This window comes from Phascolarctos cinereus, unplaced genomic scaffold, assembly GCF_003287225.1.
Source record: "Phascolarctos cinereus isolate Bilbo 61053 unplaced genomic scaffold, phaCin_HiC Scaffold_726;HRSCAF=1367, whole genome shotgun sequence".
NCBI lineage: Eukaryota > Metazoa > Chordata > Mammalia > Diprotodontia > Phascolarctidae > Phascolarctos > Phascolarctos cinereus.
Window position 1 is genome coordinate 232024411 of NW_027556098.1, and position 22743 is coordinate 232047153.

The window sequence follows — 22743 nt, forward strand, 5'->3', positions numbered from 1 at the left end:
CTCTATTAATGGTCTTTATTCCATATGGAAAAGTACAGTAGCTGTGCAAAAACAAACTACATAACAAAAGAATAAGACATACAAATATCAAAGAAAACAATAAATAAGCCAAAGTAATCATATGCAGACTCATGAAAAGCTTATAAAAATGGATAAAGCTGTCTTTACAAAGTACACACTGTACACACAGAACAGATGCAGAAGAATGACAATGGAATATTCCACCTTGTACAAAACAGACTCTCCCAGGAACTTCATGACAACTATTCATTTTGAAAACACTTCTGTAAATATAGAATTTTCTTCTCCCCAACTCTGGAAAATAAATTTCACACCCCATCCTATAAAAACAAATGCACATCCAATGCTTTCAAACTGTTATAGTGAAACCTTCAAATAACACATCATGTTTCATATAAAAACACCTTTTTCCTGTACCTTATCACCACAAATGAATGATACATAATTTTGGAGTTTAGCACCTTAAAGGTGTTTATATAAACTATATAAAGTGCGGTTACTGGTATACTTAACATGCCATAATAATATATTATTCAGTGCAATAATCAGCATGGTTGAAACCTTTAAAAAAGAAAACATGCATTTAAATCTATGGCTGCATTTTTCTGGATTAACTATTTGAAAATAAAATTATATTTACATGTTTAAGTAAAACTGGACTACCTTTTCTATATACATACATATATATATTCAGAGAGAGTGTGACTGTAAAGAGTGATTTTATCAACTGAGAAGAATTTACACCTGAATGAGTTTTTAATTTTTCAATGCAGTCACCCTGGGACTTTACCCCAGCAATGCTGCCATTGCTCTCATTTCTAGAACTCCTTCTAGAACTACCTTCACACTCAATTTGCACACTGAGAGAACTACTTGCATTACTTTATAGTAAAATACTTCTACCCAAAACATCACCATTAGCCTTGATTTTGTTCACCTAGGGCTGTATTCCCCTTCAAAAGATGAAGATCAGCCTTCAGGGAGGATAGCTATGGGCTCTGAAGACAGTTCTAAAAGAGCAGTTCCAAAGAAGGTTCTGAACAATGACAACACTGTTGAAATAAACACATAGCATCTCAAGGCAACTTCCATAATGAAGACAACAATTACTTGGATATTTGTTTTAAGGGGGGGGGGGAAGAGAAGCAATCACATTACTTTATAGTCCCACCTCATACTCCACTTAAAGTGACTTAAGAAATCACTCCTAAATCATGTCTTATATATTAAACTAGGGATTTATTGAACCATCAATAAAGTATAATACTCCTTATTCAAAAAGCATTTATCTACATTCCTGGGGCACATGTATTTACTGCTTTTTACCTACAGTTCTAGGAGTTTCTCACACATGGAATGAGAAAAGTGTGAATATTCTTTAGATAAATACTGCGATTTTCATCGTATCAACGACCCAGAAAAGAGATCGTTATAAACAGTCTCATAAGTGAAGCAAAGGACACAAAACAGTATCTCCTTGGATGCTCCCTATTTTATTGCTAACCATTTATTTGTCAATTTTTTCCAGCTCTGCTTGACATTCCAGTTAACATTCTTGTTCATGGTGACTTTTAGCTTCACATTAAAGTGGTTTATCCTACTTTTTTTGATACCACTGATGGTCAATACCCAATCACAATCAGCCCCACAGAAAACATCAAAAACCATAACTAAAAAGCTCTTATTTTTAGGATAAAACAGCCACAATTAGTAATTTACCCCAGGCACCAGTACATTGCTTTCTCTGTTTTACACAGCACTTCTCTTAATGCTTACACATTGGATTCTATGAACGATCGCTTTGGTTTTGCTGAAGTGATATGACTCCGATGGATTTCCTTACTAATAGGGGGCTGTTGTTTCGAGATGCTCTCCGGATACAAATGAGAAACATTCTTGGCTCTCCGGCTGTCTTGACAATGGGCTGATATTTGGCACTTGTTTTCCTCAAGTTCTTTCAACTGGGCCCCATTGTGGACAATTCCACCCAGGGGGGAAGCAGAACACATTTTAGTTTGGTTATTGTATCCTCCTACTGTTTGACAGAGGGCTGCTCACAGTGTGAAGACTGCAGGCCAGCTGCAGATGGGTTTGTCAGTAACCCCTCGGTCACCTGGCAGTGCCAGGTACGGCTGGATGGATTTCCCTGTTGTTGGAATCTTGCAGTCTTATCCATAATGCCCATGAATGGAGTATTGCGTGGCCTGTGCTCAGCTGTACCACTCTGACCCTGGTTATTAGCCACCTTCTCCTTATTTCTTGCATCTACCCCTTGGGCCTTCAAACCATCGGAAAAACTGCTACTTGAAGCTAAACTGCTGGCTGAAGTGGACATTTTCATGCTTCCAGATGGAGAACCGTTAGAGGCTGAATTAGCCAGAGAACCTACATGCCTCATATCACTACAATTCACTGACACGCTTTGGCTTGGAGGGGCTACTTCCATATTTGTTAAGGAAGCATGAGCTAGAAGCCTCTCTGCAGTTTTAACCTTGCTTGGTAAAGGATATGCAGAGCCACTCTCACTGCGCTGCAGATGTGCATTCTGACTGATGCCCAGCCGGTCACCATATAGGCCAGAGTTGGCTCCTGTAGGGAAAGAGCCTGTCCCTTCTAAATGTTGGCTTCTATTAGTGAGAATCGCAGGTGACCTTCCTGGCATGGGACTTGGGGGAGGATTCTGAGAAGAAGCCTGAATTTTTGCACCACTAGTACCTACTCCAGTTCTCAAGTTAGACTGAAGAGAACTCAGGTGCTGGTTGGTTTTCACAATCTGTGCCCGCTTAGTAGGCTGCATTATCAAACCTGGCTGAACAACTGGCTCCCTTGGGAGCTTACTGCTTGCTGGCCTATTCTGGGGTGATGCTGATCTTGCTTTTGGCTGCAGACCTTCCTGAAGGGTTCTACTGTATGGAGCAGGTGCTGAGGAAGAGGGCTGAGGCCTCACAGGCAGTGAAACCAAGTCCCCCAGCTGCACTGTCACCTCCTCTTCAGCCTCCTCCGTGGGAAACTGATCATCCAATCCAGGAGGTGGGGCCTCCTCCTCATTGTCTGAGTCATTGGCTGGGGCCAAGGGAGGGCACTGTTGCTTCTGTTGCTGGCTTTTCTGCAGCTGTTTGCATTCCTCTTCTACACGACTCAGAAGCCTCTTGATTTCTTGGTTGGTGGGACACAACTTCACAGCCTCCTGCAAATCAGCCAGAGCAGCCACAAATTGCCTTTGTAATAAGGAAAGAGATTAAAATCGTGAGATGTGCACTTTATCAAATAAAATTTTTACTTGGGTGGGAGAGGGAGAAAGGAAAACTTTTGGAGTATATAACTTTTGTACAGATAATTTCAAAGTTGTAGTGGGTCGTCGAAATGTCATTCCACTAGAATTTCAAATGTGCACAAAGACAACAGAATAACCCCATACAAATGGAGAAAACACCCTAACCATCAAAAACAACAACAGTTTGGTGTGTCTGACTTAAACTCCTTTCATTATTTATATAATGTTATATCAACACTTTATAAAAAGTTCTTAGTGCTTTATTACTAGCCCTTATGATGGATCAGCAGTGAAAAAAGGCCTCTACTCCCCTAGATGACAGAAAAGTCTATTTTATTTAATACAGGTCAATCCATTCTGGGAACACAGGGTAACAAGAAAGAACTTCCAACTAGGACATGTACCTAGCACAAAATCTCAACTGGTCAAAAACAAGAATCCCATCACTACCGAGTAGCCAGGAAACAAATTCAGCTTTATTGATATATTAGTATTAAAAATATTATAAAGTATTAAAAAGTATTATGGAAGATACTTATGAAATAGAATGCCATTAATTTATCAGGAGGTGAATATTAGGGACAGTGCCAAAGATAAAGCAGCTCCTCTAGCCACCTGCATATAAAGTACCTGCTATTCCTCTTTGCTCTTGCTCTGGCATAATAAGCTTCATAGGATTTGGGTTTCAACTCCAGAGCCTTGGAAGCAAATTCTTCTGCCATGCCAAAATCCTGACATCAAAATATAAAGGACATTAGTTATACAGAAGTATTAAAACACAAACCTATGTTACTCCCTTTGCTGATTTCAAAGGCAACTGTTGGAAACAGAATGGAAATATCAGTTACTAATATCTCTGCCCTGGCAGGTACAAACCAGCAGAAAGAAAGCCCTTTAAAACTTAAGAGCAGGTTAAGAAAATGTGAAGGCAAATACAGAGTGGAAATTTTCAGACACTGAGAAAATTAACACCCAGGGGAAAGCTATCTCTTAACAGTATGGACAATTAGTCCCAGCTTTTGCAGTTAACTGGATAATCTCAAGCACATCAGTCTCCCTGGGGCTCAGATTCCTCACCTGCAAAAGGAAAAGAGTCTAAAGGTAACACTGATCATGACATAGTCAACTAAGAAAAGCAAATCTGTCATATGCTACTATCACAGAAATTAAACTCTCTAAAAAGGACAGCACATATCTACTTTTCCATGGCTTAAGAATGTAGAATGGTTGACAAGATACAACTTACATTTGTTTTCCTTCGGCACCGGGACAAGTTCAGATAGAGGGAAACCCGTAGTTCATTGAATGCCTTCATGTCTTCACCAAACCCTTCACGAGGAAATTTCCTTAAGGCACATTGGTATCTCTGGGCTGCTTCCTTCATCTTCCCTTTCTATCAGTAAGAAGGAAAGATTTCAGGACAAGGATTCAATGAAGGGAATTTTAAGTATCTGACAGGAATATAAACAGTTTTGCTTTAACACACCTAAAGAAATTTTAAGCCTCAGTAATTAATTTATCATTAACAGAAATCATCCAAGATTTAAAAAGAAAAGCCAGAGGATCATACTAGCTTCCTTTTACATACTCCTTATGCAGGGCCTCACACATTCACACCGGACATATTTTTATAAGTATATAAGAAATGTATAAGAAAAACTAAAATATTAATATAATATAAATTTTAACATTTCCTTTTATACTTCCTTGAGAAACAGTTTCATAAATATCTCATCCTAAGAGATTATACTCTGGGAAGAGCCAGATTAAAAAAATGTTCTCATTCCTAAGACAAGTAGAGTCTTGTAGATAAGACGAAACCTAGATTGTTTGCCATAGAATAGTAATTTTTTTCTTTAAAGGAACTGGAAGCAATGGCTAAAAAAATCAGAACAGCACCACATTTTCAGTGCTAAAGAAACCTATTTGCTCAGTCATTTCCATTGCACAGCAGGTATGTAGCCTGTTGAAATTGGCTTGATATTTGTGACATAATTGCCTACCCAAATCCATATTAAAACCACTTCAAAGCCACAGCAATACACACTCTGAACTCAATTTCAAACTGATTCCTTAAGTCAGAAACCCTGCTGGGTTATGCTCTGTGAGTTTTAAGGATTTTTTTTTTAAAGAAACAAATAGACATCTGAAGAGAAAAGTAACAACCTCACCGAAAAACGGTGAGGGAGTAATTTTACAGATTTTGGTTTTAATTTCATCTGGTCAGAACTGGAATATAACTAGCATAGTATCACACAATGGAGTCCTACTGTGGACAAATCTGAAATCTTTTTTAATTCTATTTATTCAGGAGAGAATAGCTAGAAGCCACACAAAAAAAATGCCAGAAATCATTTGACAATCTCAAGTAAATAATTATCTCATCGATATTATAAAATTTTAGCAGTTACTCAAGTGATAAGGCTAGGATAATATTTATGCTTAGATGGATTGGTGAAATATATGCTAGAGAGCCCTCCTCTCTGACCAAAACCTGAACAGATAATATTATCTTGACTTCCCTTAATGATAACTTATCATCCTTTAAAAGATGAAACACATTTGGGACCCAGCCAGTCAATACATATTAAGTTCCTGCTTTGTGCAAGGGGCTGTGATAAGTGCTGGGGATACAAAGACCAACAAAAGATAGTCCCTGCCCTCAAGGAGCTCAATGCAATGGGGGAGACAATAAGCATAAGGGGAGAATGATCTGGGGGCTAGAAAGAACCAGAGGGGAAAATAAGTGATTAAGAGCAGAAATCCAAAGTAAGTAAAGATATAGTCTATCTCAGCTGAGTTGAAGGCATCAGGCCGAAACAAACCATATTCTAGGGTTTCAGAAGAGCTACTGACAAGTAATTCAAAGATCAGTGACTCAACAAAAATTGTGGAGAACAAGAATGGTGACAAAGGACCAGAGAAGGCCAAATACTTTGCAGTTTTCTAAAAAAGAAAAACAGAGTGCAAATTCTAAGCAAGTCAGTTTAACAGCCTGGGCTTTAGTTTACTCCTCTGTAAAATGAAGAGGTTAGACCACATGTTCACCAAGGTTCCTTCTAGCTCTAAATCTGTAATTCTGGGATCTGATTTGATAAATACCAGCCTTTTCATCTGACACTGTTCACATCAAGGTTTTATCATATTCTGCAACTGCTAACAAAATGAAGTGTGTTTGCTAAATGTTCTTACAGCTTTGGTAATTATATTTGCTAAAGATAAAAACACATTACCATTATTAAATATGAGGTCAGATCTAAAGAAAACTTTTGTGGAATCTTATAGTCATTTTTGAGACACAAGTGTTGATTATCTAAACAGAATTTTAGTCGTGTTGCCATTTAATTCAAAATAAATGACTGGCAATTTTGTGTTTATGAAATTTGAAACTTTTTTTAAAGAGAGAATCCTTTCTCATTAAAGTGAAAAAAAATATTTAAAATTTATTTAAAGCTGAATAGCACAAAGAAAAAAAAAATCTAATCAAAGTCTCCAACATATTGGGCATGAGGTCCCAGGTCAGCATCTCATGGGATTTCTACCAATACCAAGTTGTGTGTGCTTTGACAGGTAAAAGCTGTCCGCTTCCTAAAGTTACTAAATGCTACTAGCCAAAGCTCGGAGCAAAATGTCCAAAGAGAAAAAAAGGAGAACACCACTTACCTTATACAACACATTTCCTTCCTCCATTAACTTCTGTAAAAGTATAATCAGAATATCAGGTTTTGAAGTGGCCATTGCCCAAGCTGCATTTCCTACAAAACAAATGTATTCAATAGTAAACAGGCTGCAGCAGTACTGGGAGAAAGAAATTCTAATCTTCTTACTGCACTGCCCTATCTATCATGTTTTAAAACTAAGGCCGGCTTCAATAGCTGCACTTGCAAACAACACACAACCCACTGAGGAGGACCGATGGCTAGTTTTCTAGCATTCAGTCAACAAAGGAATGAAAGAATATGGGGAGTATACCCATAAAACTACTCTATCCTTAAGATATCCGCTACATGAAAAATAGTTACTGATATCAAGCATTTACTTCTAAATGCATATCAACAACTGGAAGTAAATTTGTGTCCCTGCAGCCACCTCTGCCTCTTTGGAGAAGCTTACAAGACACATCTTCAGCATACCACTTTTTGTTACTAACATCAATGTTTCACTGAAGGCTGTATGTAGCTTCCTAACCTGTAAAGTATATGTGGTAAGCAGAGACAAGCTGACTGCTAAGGTCCCTATCGGCTCTAAATGCTAGACTAGATGATCTCTAAGGCCCCTTCCCTCCCCTCTCTAACATTCTACAATTTTCTTTTTTAGAATGAAGTCTTGGATTTAAAGTATTCTAACATACATATGTGGGCCCAAACCAATAGGCATGTAAGGGCTAGAGAGGAAATTTTAAAGGCTGCAACTCTTATCTAGCACTACATAGAGTGCTCTCACTTCTATGGTTTGCATTTCCTGTAAGAGTCAAAATTCTTTTGAATGCTGGCTGAGACTTCATGATAAATTTTTAGCTTGGTCATGGATATAAAACGGTTTCTAGTCCCCAATCGGGCAACTAAGTGGTACAGTGGATAGAATGCTAGACCTGGAGTCAGGAAGACCTGAGTTCAAATCCAACCTCGGACACTTACTAACTGTGTGACCCTGGGCAAGTCATTAAACCTGTTTGCTTCAGTTTCCTCATCTGTTAAATGAGCCAAAGAAGGAAACAGCAAAGCACTCCAATAATTTGCCAAGAAAACCCCAAATGGGGTCACGAAGAATCAGACAACTGAAAACTGAATGAACAACAACACTAAGTCCTCAATCTATACAACAAAGCACGTTTTTGTTCTTAGATTATGTGGGATGGACACGAATACAAACAACCCAGAGTCCATTTTGTGTTATCACTGAGTCATCTCAAAATATTCCATTACTGCCACTTTAAAAACAAATTTCTTAAGTTGGAGAAACATCATGTTAAGGAGCTATAACAGCAGCTTACATTATATAGCACTTTATGGCTTTTAAAGTATTTTCACAGGGAAACAAAAGCCTGTTTCAGGTGCTTACTCATATTAATTTTTGAGCATACAGGTGAAAGAATTTCAGAGCTGGAAGGAACCTGAGACATCCCTTTAGTTCAATCTCATTTTGCAGATGGAGTAACCTAAGTTTCTTTGTTTAGGTTCAGAAGGGTCAAATCACAGGTAAAGTATCATTAATTAAGGTTCAAACCCAGATCCTCTTACTCCAAATCCATTTGGCATATTTGTGCTAAATCAACGGCTACTCCTAACCTGGAAGACAACTCTGTGTGCATATATTCCAGATCTGTTCACAGAATGGTGGTTTGCAACATCTTTTTCCCCAAAGGCAGTTATGATCCAGTGGCAAGAGAATTAGATTTATAGTCGGAGGACCGAAGTTTAGATCCTGGCTCTGTTATTCTCCCTGTAGGGGTTATTCAAGGTTCCTTCTAGCTATGAATCCACTAACTCCTGTCCATGTATTTTTAGATAATCATTCTCCTCCTTTCTCCCTATGTGACATTCTACCAAAGTCTTAACTCTTCCACAGAACCTTTCAGAGTAACCACAATTGGCTGTCAGGTGGGTAATGCATCACCAACTACCTATACCCTCGAGGTCACTATGAACAAATGGATATTGAAATGAGAGGAAATTCCAAATATTTGAATTTTAGAAATCTATTGGTTTTCCACTAACCCATCTTGAAGCTTCAGCCTCATCCCACCTGAGAAAAAAAGGGAGTTTTACCAACCTAATTTGGCTCCTTTTCTCAGTAAGGTGACCACGACAGATGTGTTACGACAACCAATTGCCCTGTCCAAAGGACGCATGCCACTGTGGTCCACGTGCTCAATGACAGCTCCTTTTTCCACAAGATAGAGAACCTGTAGCAGGGACAAAGTCAAGGCCTTTTAGTTACCATTACACAGCTGAGAGGCACAGGTGCGCAGTAGATGGGCCACTGAACTTGGAATCAGGAAGACCTATCTTCAAATCCTACAACAGACACTATGCCACTTACCTGTGACTCCAGACGAGTTATTTCTCTGTGCCTCAATTTCCTCATCTATAAAAGAGCCACTGCCCAAATTTAATAAGAATCTGTCTTATCTTTTCATCTGGATATAATGACAGAAAGACATACTCCTGACTTTTATTTTAAAAGCTGTGACCGCTGGCATTCCTGAAGGGAAGTGAAGTAGAAAATAAACCCAAAATGACCAGATTCTATGGCTGGAAGCCATCCTGTTATACGAGGCTGACTTGTTTTAATGCATGCATGTAAACAGGTACAGGCAAGAGTACACAGGCAGGCCAGGGAAACCACAAGCACATTCTTACGCCATATTACTTAGGAGCCAGCATTACTGCCATCACAGCTTAAAGCAACAGACATTTTACAAAGATGTAGATCAATAAGGTGAGGATGTAAAACTAGGATGAATAGGTAATCCAGGAGCACCCACCATATGTATTTGAATATAATTAACTTCAGGGCAGAGGAAAATGAATGAAAGAGCATTGTGACATTTGTAATGACAAGTGTGAAAGTAGCGTAAGGGGAAGGAGTGATGATCTGATATCACTGCCATGACTAGAAATAAGTATGAGAGAAAAAGGGAAAAGCTCTCTATCCAAATGCGATATTTATAATGCCTACAATTCTCTATGGGAAAATGTCCTACATTCAACTTTGATACTTCAGGACAGAGAGAAAGGAGAGAGGAAAGGAGGAGAAGGGAGAGGGGGGAAGAGGGAAAGAGAAGAGAGAGAGGGAGACAGAGAGAGATAAGAGAAAGGAGGGGAAGGGGAGGAAGAAATAGCATAGGTAGGATAGGGAGAGGAAAGTGGGTAAAAAATACTTTTGAAAATCTGTTTGAGAAAACTTGACAAAATTTACTGGGTCTGAGGTAATTACTCTAATTGTTTTATGGAACTTGGTAGTCTCCAAAATTTTTTGTATTTTTAAAGCATGCTACATCAATGATAAACAATACACAATTATCTGATTATCAGTCTCTTAGACGGTAATTTTACTGTGTTCTCTATATAGATAGTTCTATTTAAGGAATTACAGATATAACTTTTTTGGTGGGACTAGACAACAGGGTTAAGTGACTTGCCCAGGGTCACACAGCTAGTGAGTGTCACGTGTCTGAGGCCGGATTTGAACTCAGGTCCTCCTGACTCCAGGGCCGATGCTCTATCCACTGTGCCACCTAGCTGCCCCCAGACATAACTTTTAATCACATGTTTCAATCCCCATTTGTTAATATTTGTGTTTCTACAATGTGAAACTATGCCCAAAGGGCTACAAAAATGTGCATACCCTTTGATCCAGCAATAGCACTTCTAGGGCTATATCCCAAATAGATCAAACAAACGGGAAAAGGACCCACATATACAAAAATATTCATAGCAGCTCTTTTTGTGATGGTAAAGAATTGGAAATTGAGAGGATGCCCATCAATTGGGGAATGGCTGAGCAAGTTGTGGTATACGAATGTAATAGAATACTATTGTGCTATAAGAAATGATGAACAGGCTGACTTCAGAAAAACCTATATGGTCTGATGCTGAGTGAAGTGAGCAGAACCAAGAAGACTTTGTACACAATAGCAGCCACGTTATGCAATGACTAAGAATGTTAAACTGAACCCTTCTCAGCATTGCAAGGATCTAAGACATCTCCAGAGGCCTTGGGATGGAAAATGCTGTCCACATCCAAAGAAAGAAGTATGGAAATTGAATCGCTATCACTTATTTTTACCTTCTGTTGAGTTTTGTTTCATCTTTCTGATGGGTCCTCCTATTGGTTTTAATTTTTATTTACAACTTCACTAATATGAAAATATGTTTAATGGGTATTTAAATGTAAAACATATATCAGACTGTGTGCCATCTTGGGGGGAGGAAGGGGGAGAAAAATTTTCAACTCAAAAGCATATGGAAGTGATTGTAGATAAATCAAAATAAATTAATAAAATTTAAAAAAAATTGTGTTTCTCTCTAGGTATTATCTCATTTTGAGAGGTTAGATGAAAAGATAAGTCCCCTTCCCCCGAAAATCTAATAAAAATGCCATCTACATGTTTCGTATGACATCGCACTCAACCACACCCTGGCAGTTTTTCACTTTTTGATATTTACTTCAATGTTTCTTAACTTTAGCCCTTGTGAAATACAAACAAATTCTTATTTCTTAACTAAAAAGTGGGGGTGGAGTTTTTCAACATTTCACTTTCACTTACAGTATCTGCATCACCATAAAATGCTGCCAGATCTAGGGGTGTGCGCCCATTCTTGTCTGTTTGATCTATTGTAGCTCCTTTCTCAACCAGGTACTGAACCACTCCCCTATGGCCTTTCAGACATGCCCAGCTTAATGCTGACAGTCCCTCTTTATCCAGAGAAGAAATAGCTGCACCTGAAAAAAAAAAGTCCATTCACAGCAGAGTTGGTCTTAATTTCAAAAGGAAATGTTAAAAAGCAAACACATTTATGCCATCCTGCCAAGATGGCCTGTTCATGAATGCAGTTAATTTTAATTAGGCCTTAATGAAAGATCCTAATAAATTATCTCTCTGTCCATCTATAAACATGTGGATATATGTTACCTTCGGAGAGCAAAAATTCCACAGTGTTCAAATGCCCCTCGCAAGAAGCCACCATGAGTGGGGTCCGACCCTGCTTGTCACCTGAGTTCACATCACAGCCATGTTCTAACAGCAATCTGACAATCTAAAAAGGAACACTTGGAATAAATCTATTTCCATAATACTTCAAACCACTTATCCTCCCTCCCCCAAACGCCATAGTTTCCTTCCTTTAGGAAGGAAGCACAACAAAACGCTAGTTATTTTTAAAGGCTGCTACTTTGATGACAGGTAAGACTTTCATAATTAGCCTATGTTAACCCTTTAAACATGTTTTCCAGGTGGTCGCCCCACTTATAAATATTAATTAAGCACGTTAAATGAAATGCTCTTTTTAACATACAGGATTAATTTATATAATGTGCATGTAAAGGGGAACAGACTAATAATAACAGTTAAGAAAAACTGATCTAAATCTGCTAATGACATCATATCAACAGTTACGGACATGGAAGAAAATGGGACTTGAGAATGGAGAATAAAGAGTTATCATGGTCCATGGTAGGAACAGAAAGGTAAATTTGGATGAAAGTTAAGAAAACAACATTTAAACAATGAAACACACTAAGCTTCCTTTGAATCTATTGGAATGAGGCAGGTTTGGACATTACCACTTCTTTTAAAGACCTCAAATGTTCAATAATGTCCCTGGAGATAACCCATCCTCTTAACAAAGCCATTTGCAATTCACCGATATTGCGTAAGCAGGTTTTTCTGCTACAATGTCCTGATGTTTAGCCTGCTTCCTTGGAAAGGTGCCAGAAATTAATCTTGGGAGACAAGGTTCTCAAAAGCCATTGTTCAGTGTACTTTCAATTGTGTTCCTCATCACAGAGGTGTCTATTGCTGGGTTTAAAGAAGGAGCTAGAGCGCAAACAAGCCAGGCTACTTTTATGCCACTCGTTCTGGCTGCAATACTAATCCACTTGCTTTAGGCAGCCTAACACCAGAGAGGAGAAGCAGCCAGTCCTGAAGCAGGGAATGAATGGCATGTTATATTACACCAATGTATTAAAGACCAAACCTTCAGAAACTCAAAGGAAATTTGGGAAAGAGCCCTTGTGTCCAGTGCTCACGGAGAGTCATTCACAGCTTCCAGTTGTGGAACTATTTTTGCAAATCACTGCAAAAGCAATTCTGTGATGGGAAATTTTATCCAGGAAATTCCTTGTGTAATGAAAGAGTACAGACCAGCTGCTTGCATTCCATGCTGTTTCCGGTTTGGGGACATCCTGCTGCCACGAATTAAAGGGGACCCCACCCTAAAATCCAATGCCAAAGAATTTCACCTGTATTGTGCTATGGAGCTGGTAGGGCATTTTTTTTTCTTTTTTCTAACAAAAGCCCGCTTCCAACTGTGCTCAGTTGCCAAAAATAACAGCAACAACAACAAAAAAAGGTACATTATGGCAAATACTTTATTACCATGACTGTTCCTACCTATCCTGTCCTTATATTCTTCTCTCAAGAATATCCTCCCAATCTCCAAAGTGTGGGAAGCCTTCATTCAGAAAATAAGTGAAAAAGCTTTGTCTACCACCTAGCCATCAAAATCCAGCTTCCCTGGCTCGTAGTGCAGCAGCACACAGTATTTCAGATGCTTGAGTTTATAATCATGGGAGTAGCTCCTTGGGGGAAAAAATATGAGAAAATTCACAGAAGGAAAAGGTTTGAAAAAGAAAACACAGACATGGGTCTAGTAAGAGGTTTGCCCTGAAGGGCAGGGGGAAGGGCAAGCTGTCACTCAAGGCCCCTTTCCCAGATGAAGTTCCCACTCTCTGTCTTGTCTCTGGAGCAGAACACCATCATGTACAGTACCTGCCAGTGGCCCTGGCGCACAGCACAGAACAAGGGCGGGATCCCTCTTTTGTTCGTTCTGGACACAGTTGCTCCATGTTGTAGCAGCAATTCACACACTTCCAGCTTCCCTCTTCCTGCAGCAGCCGTTAAAGCTGGGGGAAGATCCAAGAGGTCACTGTTATCATTGTTATCAAGACAGTTCGGACAGTCCACTCTCATGGTGGTGGCTGGTTTTTTAAAGCATGACTTCTGATCAAAAAGAAACTGATACCAATATGGAACAGAGATGGCCTTCCAAATAGGACTAGGCTCCAAAGGTGCAGACAAGAGTCGAAAGCAAAAGGATGGAGGAATGGGACGGCTCAGTTGTGAACACTAACCCAGAGGAGATTCTTCCCTCTCTGATTTCGCAAAACACAGTGGCCAGTGGCTTTTCTGGAAAATATAACATTCTAGGGGGTGGGACAGGAAAGGCCCTACTCCAATAAGAACTCCTCAAAATAAGCACCATGCACATACCTCTAAATTCAATTCAATTCAACAAACACTGATTAAGAATCAACTATGTACCAGTCATTGTGGACAAAAAGACAAGATTGAGACTGTACTTACCCTCAAGGGACTTACATGTCACTATGGGAACACATATTCAAGGATAAGCAAATACAGTACACGGAACAAAAAATATTTTAGACATATGCGGAAGGCCAGAAACCAACAACTTCTACAAAAAAGACCTATAAAAGGCACTGGCATATTCAAGGATTCTGCTTATTAGTGACCTCCTCGGGTCAGCCAGTAGAATCTTCTGGTCAAAGAGTACAGACATTTTAGCCACTTTATTTGTACCTGTCCAAACTGCTTTCCACAACAGCTGTACTGATTTACAGCTCAACTGACAATGTACTCATTCATCTGTCCACAACACCCTCAACATTGACCAGTTCTAGGGGGCAGGTACAGCACTGGCCCCAGAGTCAGGAGAACCTAAGTTCAAATGCGGCCTCAGACACTTGACACTTAACTAGCTATGTGACCCTGGGCAAGTCACTTAACCCTACTGCCTAGCCCAAAAAAACAAAAACAAAAAAACCCCAAAAAACCCATTGACTAGTTCCATTTTTTTGGTCAATTTTACCAGTTTGCAGAGTGTGAGATGAAACCTTACGGCTGTTTTCATGAGCATTTCTCTTCTTGTTAGGGATATGGAGCATTCTTCCAAATGGTTCTAAATAGTCTGCAGTTCTTCTGAGAACTGTTTGTTTGTATCACATGACTACTCATCTCCTGGAAAATGCCTTTTGATGTTACAGGTATAGATGATACAGATATAAAGCATATATCTATTCATATTCACACCCATGTAAGGTAAGAGGTTTGTATATATATACACATATATGTGTGTATACAAAGTTAATTGGTTCTACATCTTGGATAACAAGCCCTAACCAGAGAAATATGATGCGAAACTCCTTTGAAACAAAACACTTACAAGCAGTACTTCTTGGGATAACAAAGAATAAAAAACAAAGCCGATGCCTATTGAATAACAGGGGTGGGGAGCCTCTGGCCTTGAGGTCATTTGTGACCTTCTAGGTCCTTAAGTGTGACCCTTTGACTGAATCCAACCTTCAAAGAACAAATCCCCTTAATAAAAGGATTTATTCTGTAAAACCTGGACTCAGTCAAAAGGCTGCACCCATAGACCTCGAAGGCCACACATGGCCTTTCTGGCCTCATGTTAAACCTCTTTGTGTACGCTGTTCTAGCCAAACTGAATTACTCCACTTCTATTTCACACTTTCCTCTATGCATTTCCCCAGACTACCTTCTATTCCTGGAATGCCATCACTGCCCATCTCTGCTTGCTTCAATCACTACTTTCCTTGGAGGTTCAACTCAAGTGCTACCCTCCCCCCACCCTATCCTGGCAACTTTCCCAAAACCAGACCTCAGCCCCAAACCTACCTACCTCACATGTGACAATGTTCTCTCCTACCAACTAATGCCATAGGGGCATATAATTAGAGCTGGAAAGGGCTTTAAGGCCTAACCGTGTCCTTTTACAGATGAGAATACTAAGTCCCGCAGAGGTTAAATGACTAGCCAGAGATCACCAAAGCAGGAAGTGGCAGAATTGAGATTCTCAACAACCCAGGTTCTCTGATTCCAAACCCAATTTTTATTTTCTCTCATAGCACTCTGCTTGAAAATCACAGTTAACGTTTGTAGATTTCTCAAAACCTCCACTATCCACTGGGTTGTATGTAGCAGCTCCACATTCTCAACCTTGCATATAGTAGGCACTCAGTGTTGATTGTTGAATCTGATGAAATGCCAATAGCAAAAGAACAATAACTGTGACATAAATGAGCCTGTTAGTCCTTGGCACTGTTAAACAGGTGGGTCTAAAAGTAGCTTCAGGGAGGACACTAAGAATTACTTCACTGGTGTCACCCTTCAGGCTAACTGTAATCTGTTTACCATGAGGGGTCCTTTCTGGCCCAAGAACAGCTGTGTATGATGCTGACAACAATGGCAACTCATTATTCTCAGCTTGATTACACTGGAACTAAGGAAACCTTAAAAATCACTAAATGCCCCCCAGGTGACTGAGACACGTAAATGAATACTGCGTTCACATAATTTTAAAAATTAAGAAAACTGATGCAATTTGTTCTGACATCATCAGGAGAACTCTTACATAAACTGAAGCCCTAGAAACTGAAAGATCCAAATAAATGCCCTTCTAGTTCACCACATTGGTTCAGGCATTCATTACTTCCCTCAAGTTCTCTTTATTCCAATACACCTTCCACACAGCCACAAAAGTGGTTTTCATTAGTGCAGATCTGGCCACATCATCCCTCCAAATCCAGAACCCTCCTCTCCCCCATACTGCCTGCTGATTAAAATGTAATTGGGTATAACCTATACAGAACTGCTTGCTTTCTCAATGAGGGGAGGAGGAAAGGGAGGAAGGACAAGAATTTGGGACTCAAAGTTTAAAAAACAAATGTTAAAAACTTTTTCCATGTAACTGAAGAAAAATGAAATGCTAAATAAAAGCGTAAAAATTAAAAAAATTTAAAATGTAATTGGAAAATATTTACAAAATAAATGAAAATGCAAGCAAATACATAGCAAATATCAATATGCAAGTTTTAAGTCAATATGCAGCCTGAAAGTATCCTTATGTACAGTTTAGTGGCCCCAGTTTTTATTGGAGTTTGAGACTCTAGTGTCTCTCTATTCCTCCCAAATAGCACCCCTTCCCCTATTTCTGTGGCCCTGCACTGGCCCTCCCCACAACTATTACTGCTCTACCTACTTCCCAACTTTCTATTTATTTATACTCTATGTACTTCTATAAGAAGTGCTTGCTCTTCCACTAGAGCAGAAACTCCTTGCCTATAGAGATGATGCCATTCCTTGTACTTCTATCTGCAGCACTTACCACAGTCCCTGGCAATTAATAGGAGCTTAAGAAATGCTGGGTAAGCGACTGATAATTCTGCATCTGGAAGGAATGGAGGAAAGACAACCTTCTTGATCATTTTTACTCAGAATTACTATAGGAAGTTCTTTAAGTGAGCATCTTGGCCAAGGCATCATTTCACTGGTGAGGAAACTGAATCCCAGGGAAGTGGTGACTTGCCCAAAGGGCACAGCTAAGATTTGAATCCAGGTCATCGGACTCCATATCCAAGGCTCCTTCCACTATACCATGATGTCTATTATAAGCCTGACCAGAAAAATCAGAAGGAGGTTAGCAGGCCTGCCCCTCTCTGGCACAGTGTTCACTCACTCCCAACATGGGACTGACAGTTTTTGCTCAGTGGCAAACAGGCACATTTTCCCAGACCACTGCATTTATATGGGCCTCTGTCTTGACAGATGACTTAAAGCTATTTGGTCTATTTTTTGCAGCAGACAGCATGGGAAAAAAAATAAAGGAGGTCACAGATCAAGAATTCCAATTCTCGATTTCTCCAATTCTTATTTTGGGCACAGAAAGAGATAAGGATACTGCCAGGTCCTAAGTACTTCTAATATTCTGTCAGAGTCTGTCTGTACTTCTCTCTACGACACAGAGACTTCTTAATTCAAGTTCTTTCCCACACTCCCTTTAGAAGTCAGAGAATCATAGATCAAACAACCGGCTAGAAATTGAGTCTAATCCCCCTCATTTTAGGTAGGTACAAAATGAGAAATACAGTGACTTGCTCAGGGTCACAATCTAGTAAGAATCTAAGGTGGGATTTGAATCTAAGTCTTCCAGGCTCCAAGTCCAGGTCCCTCTCCACTGCTTATGCTGCCTGTGAGGGGAAAACAGCTGCTCTTAAGAGTTCTGCAATTCAGCCCAGCAGGGGAGCATCATATTCAAGGAGTTTTAGAAGATCTTGTAAAAGAGAAAAACAAAAGCCCATGGAATGAATCATTGCAGAAATGTCAGCCAGCAGCATCACATATAGCTATTGTCCACCAATGGTCAGTGTTTTGTACATACCTAACTTACAACAGGAGTACACGGGCAATTACTGGAATGCCTTCAATTCATTCCCTTGGAAGGGTCAATCAAATTGGCCTGATTAGCAATCAATCACTTATGACATCTTTTAAGATGATTAAAAATTGTCTTTCTTGCTCTTTACTTCAATAGTAGAAAACCACCTCCAAGGCTAAAGGGGATGTAACCAAACCCAATTTATCAGGGAAGATAATCTGTAATATGCTAGTAAGACCTCTGGGAAAAAGACCAATGAGCTGAGTTAATGAGGTCCCAAGCGAATAATGCACCAAAATGGAAGGTGTCTTGCTGCCTGAGGGTAGAATACTTCTAGGGGCTCTGGTACTCAAAATGGGCTGTATTTTCAAAGCTATCCAAACTCGAGTCAGAATAAGGGGGTCCAGGCATATATTACCTCAGTGCTTGTCCAACATGCCATCAGGAAAAGGATTCTTTAGTACATAAGAGGAGCCAGGGGCCATGTCCCCACAACTGCACTTCAGGACTGGGGTTTCCTGGAAGCTAAGGTCCCAGCTATAAATACCTCAGAAAAACACACTATCCCTAGTTCAAGATCACTTTCCAAGGTCAATAATGGGCCAGGTAATTCTTGGCATCTTAAGACTCCAAAAAAGCTGGAAATGCTCCCTCTACCCCCATGTCCCAGTAATGCCAATTGTGGTTCATCAGAGAGGGGTCAGGAAAGGGGCTGGATCTCCCAAAACAGAATCAATGTACAATATACTGCCTAGAGAACTGTCTTAAGAGCATATACTTCCTCTTATACCCCAAAGAAATTTCAGGTGGCATAAAGTTATGGAGCATGGGTCATTAATTCATGAAACATTTACTAAATGCCCACTGTATATCAGAAATTACATGATGTACTTAAGACACCAGGATGAATAAGGAACAGTGCCTGTGCTCAAGAAGCTTAGATTAGTTAGACAGTAAATCTAGGGACCAAGATAACTGTCAAGACAAGTGAGAAAGTGACTAGGACACAGTATACACTGCTATGAAAGAACAGGAGGAGAGATCATTTCTGACATGGATGTGGGAGGGGAAGAAATCAGGGGAGGCTTCATGGAAGAGATGACACCTGGCTATGTGCTAAGGCATGCACTCTCCTGAGAAAACAAAAATGCAAAGGCAGGGGAGGATAAGTTGAAGGAATACTTAAAGTAGTTCGAGGACAGGTGAAAGAAAGCTAGAAATGGGGGAGCCAGAAAAACAAAACAAAACAAAACTGCTGTAGACAGGAACAGCCGATGACTGACTTTGATAGTCTTGGCTCTTCTCAGCAATGCAAGGATCTAAGACAACTCCAAAAGACTCAGGATGGGAAATGCTATCACATCCAGAGAAAGAACTTTGAAGTCTGAATGTAGATGGAAGCAGACTATTTGCTCTTTTTTTTGTTTTGTTTTGTTTCTTCTTTCTTGTGGCTCCTCCCACTAGTTCTAATTCTTATTTACAACACAACTAATGTGAAATTATGTTTAATATGAATGTCTATGTAGTACCTATATCAGACTGCATGCCATCTTGGGGAGGAGAGGGAGGGGGAGAAAATTTAAAACTAAAAATCTTACGGAAGTGAATGTTGAAAACTAAAAATATATAATTTAAAAGAAAAATTGCAAACAAATGCAAAAGCCACATATGCTTCTATCTGCGCATAGCACTTTGATAGCCATTATTTATTTCATGACCCTAATGCAGGGATGGGGAACCTCCAGGCCACATGTGGCCCTCTAGGTCCTCAAGTGCAACCCTTTAACTGAATCCAGCTGCACTTGAGGACCTAGAGGGCCACATGTGGCCTGGAGGCCACAGGTTCCCCATCCCTGCCCTAATACCTACCACCGTAAAAGAGATGAGACAAATATTATCAGCAGTACCATTTCAAAGAGAAAGAAACTTAAGCTTAGAAAGATTACGGAAATCTTCCAAGATCCCAGTTAGTAAACAGAATGAGGACTCCAGCCTAGCCATTCTATTGACAAGTTTGGGGCTCTTTCCCCAAGTTCCTTTTCCCTCCCCCTTGCCAACATGGGGCCTCCGTCACATACAGCGGTGGTCTGCCCCAACCACAAGCCTTAGAATGGAGCTACAAGAATAGAGAACAAGTTCCACTTGTCATCATCGTTTCTCCAGCTTCTATTAGCTCCTTCTCATGTTTCTACCTTTCCCCCTTTCTCACCAAAAAGGTAAGAATAAGACACACACCATGCACATGCACATACTCATGCATAATTAACCCATCAATCAACCAGCATTTATTAAATGCCCACTAGGTGCCAAGCACGATTCTTGGTAGGGATGCCACTATAATAAATGAAATAATCCATGTACACTGTACAGACCCATATACTACATACATATCCAGTCACCACAACTCACAGTGCAGACAAGGAACTCGGGCATTCAATAAACATTTGCTGATGAATCTAAAGAGTATTCAGGGGCTAAAAAAAAAGTTCATCATTTCTTGTCCATTTGGCACTTCTGGTGGGGCTTTCAATCAACATTTTTCTGTCACTGCTTGTGCGGAAACTGAATTCATCATGAAACGGCACCATCAGTGATGACAGCACTTTGCTAAAATTAGATGTGTCCATGGCTTCAGTGGAGAGGCAGCCAGTCAGCCAGAGCCAGCACACTGAACCCAAGCCCCTACATGGTGAACTTTGGGGGAGATGAGAGGTCAAGTCCAGGGGCCAGGTTGGCTATTTCTCTTTTCTTCTCTCTTTCCCTTTAAAGCCAAATGTTCTAGTCATGAAAGCAGGCTAAAAGATAACACTGGTGAAGACGTAAAATCCACCCTCCCCCCAAAATGGAGGTTTGGCAGATGTGCTCACCAGGGAATAGGCAGCCAACAATTGTGAGCTGTACAGGGTCCAAACTGTAGAATCTAATTCAGTACAACTATTTAATGGAGATATCTTATTTGAAAATAATGCTGATAAACATAACAAGACTTGAATTATTCCCTACTTTCCAACCCAGAGTTAAATTTATCTCTTCCCATCACTTCTAGTTCTTGCATTCAGCAAGCTCCAGCACCAGCAAGGACATCAGTATACCATATTCGGAAACAATCAAAACTAAAGAACAGCCTACAGCACACTCAGCAAACAAAGTCATGGCAAAACTATGCTCAGGAATTCCAACTATTCTACTGGAAAGGACCACCTCTGCTCTGACTAACTAACATGCCCTGCAAAGGTTCAATGCATTCTGCCATAGGCAGGGGGTGAGGGGATTTAAGGGAGCTGCTCAACTGCTAAATCAACCACTGATGCAGAGTGGAAAAAATGAGAGCAGCCTATTAAGATGAAGGCATACAAACAGTGTTTGCCAGATCCTTGGTCCTTGGCCAGCAAGATTAAAGGGAAACATAACTGGGGTGTCAAGAGTGAGGGGAAGAAGAGGTGAGGTCAAGCAAAGACTACTGTAGCATACAAGACGTACTGATACCACGTCTCCATAACACCCCAATATGAAATTATAGAAATCGTATTTCATCGTCATTAGAGTTACATGAAATAAGAACCTTAAAAGCCACTGACAATCTGGACAAAGTTTTACCCCTCAAGGTCAATATTTGCTGTGGCTGCGGATTTGAGCCCAGGTTCCAGCTTTGCTACTGTGGGACTATGGCAGCCATGTAATCTTGGAGCCCATTTCCTCATATGTTAAATGAGGGGGTTAGACTAACTAGTTAAGCTCTTAACTCCCTTTCACTTCAAAATTTCTGGTCCTATTACAGTTATCTTCCTATAAGAATGTAAGCTCCACTAGGGCAGGCATCATGAGTCTTATTTAATTAAACTTTTTATCTTAGGTAAAAGGTAGATTTTTATCTAAGTGGGTTTTTTTTTTAAAGTTTGTTCAAGTGAGTTACTCTGGGGGGGAAAAAATGAAATCATTAAGTGGATAGAGCATCAGCCCTGGAGTCAGGAGGACCTGAGTTCAAATCCAGCCTGAGACACATTAACTGTGACTTTGGGCAAGTCACTTAACCCCAATTGCTGACAGAGAGAGAGAGAGAGAGAGAGAGAGAGAGAGAGAGAGAGAGAGAGAGAGAGAGAGAGAGAGAGAGAGAGAGAATCATTACTAATTACAAATACTAACAAAATATCGATTTGACCGGAGATTTCAAAAGCATTCTCCTATTGGACAGTAAGCTTCACTAGGCATAGAAAATGAATTATTTACAAAAATTCAAACAACTTATCAGGAACATATCATAAGATTGACTGCAAGGTATACTTATATGTTATGTATTAGTACAATAAACAAAAATCTGTCTGCATAAACAAGTATATGTGTGAGTTCTGTGGTTGCCTTAGCAGTCACTGTTCCTCTGACTTGGAATCAGGAAGAATCTGGAGTAGGCAGCATGCTGGGGTACAGAATAATCAATTCTGTTGAGGCTTCACTCAGCAGTGGCAA

The 22743-nt window shown here is 39.9% G+C and overlaps 1 protein-coding gene across 1 annotated transcript in view; it reads right to left on the reverse strand.

Annotated features, from left to right (window-relative positions):
* Positions 1 to 22743, reverse strand: part of TANC1 (tetratricopeptide repeat, ankyrin repeat and coiled-coil containing 1) — a 259647-nt gene continuing 236904 nt past the window's right edge. Inside the window, 9 exon segments of the mRNA XM_078147021.1 lie at positions 1 to 2056; positions 2059 to 3239; positions 3926 to 4026; positions 4542 to 4688; positions 6959 to 7050; positions 9068 to 9200; positions 11568 to 11743; positions 11934 to 12057; positions 13791 to 13924. Coding sequence (XP_078003147.1) covers positions 1794 to 2056; positions 2059 to 3239; positions 3926 to 4026; positions 4542 to 4688; positions 6959 to 7050; positions 9068 to 9200; positions 11568 to 11743; positions 11934 to 12057; positions 13791 to 13924 — 2351 coding nt within the window. The 3' untranslated portion in view covers positions 1 to 1793.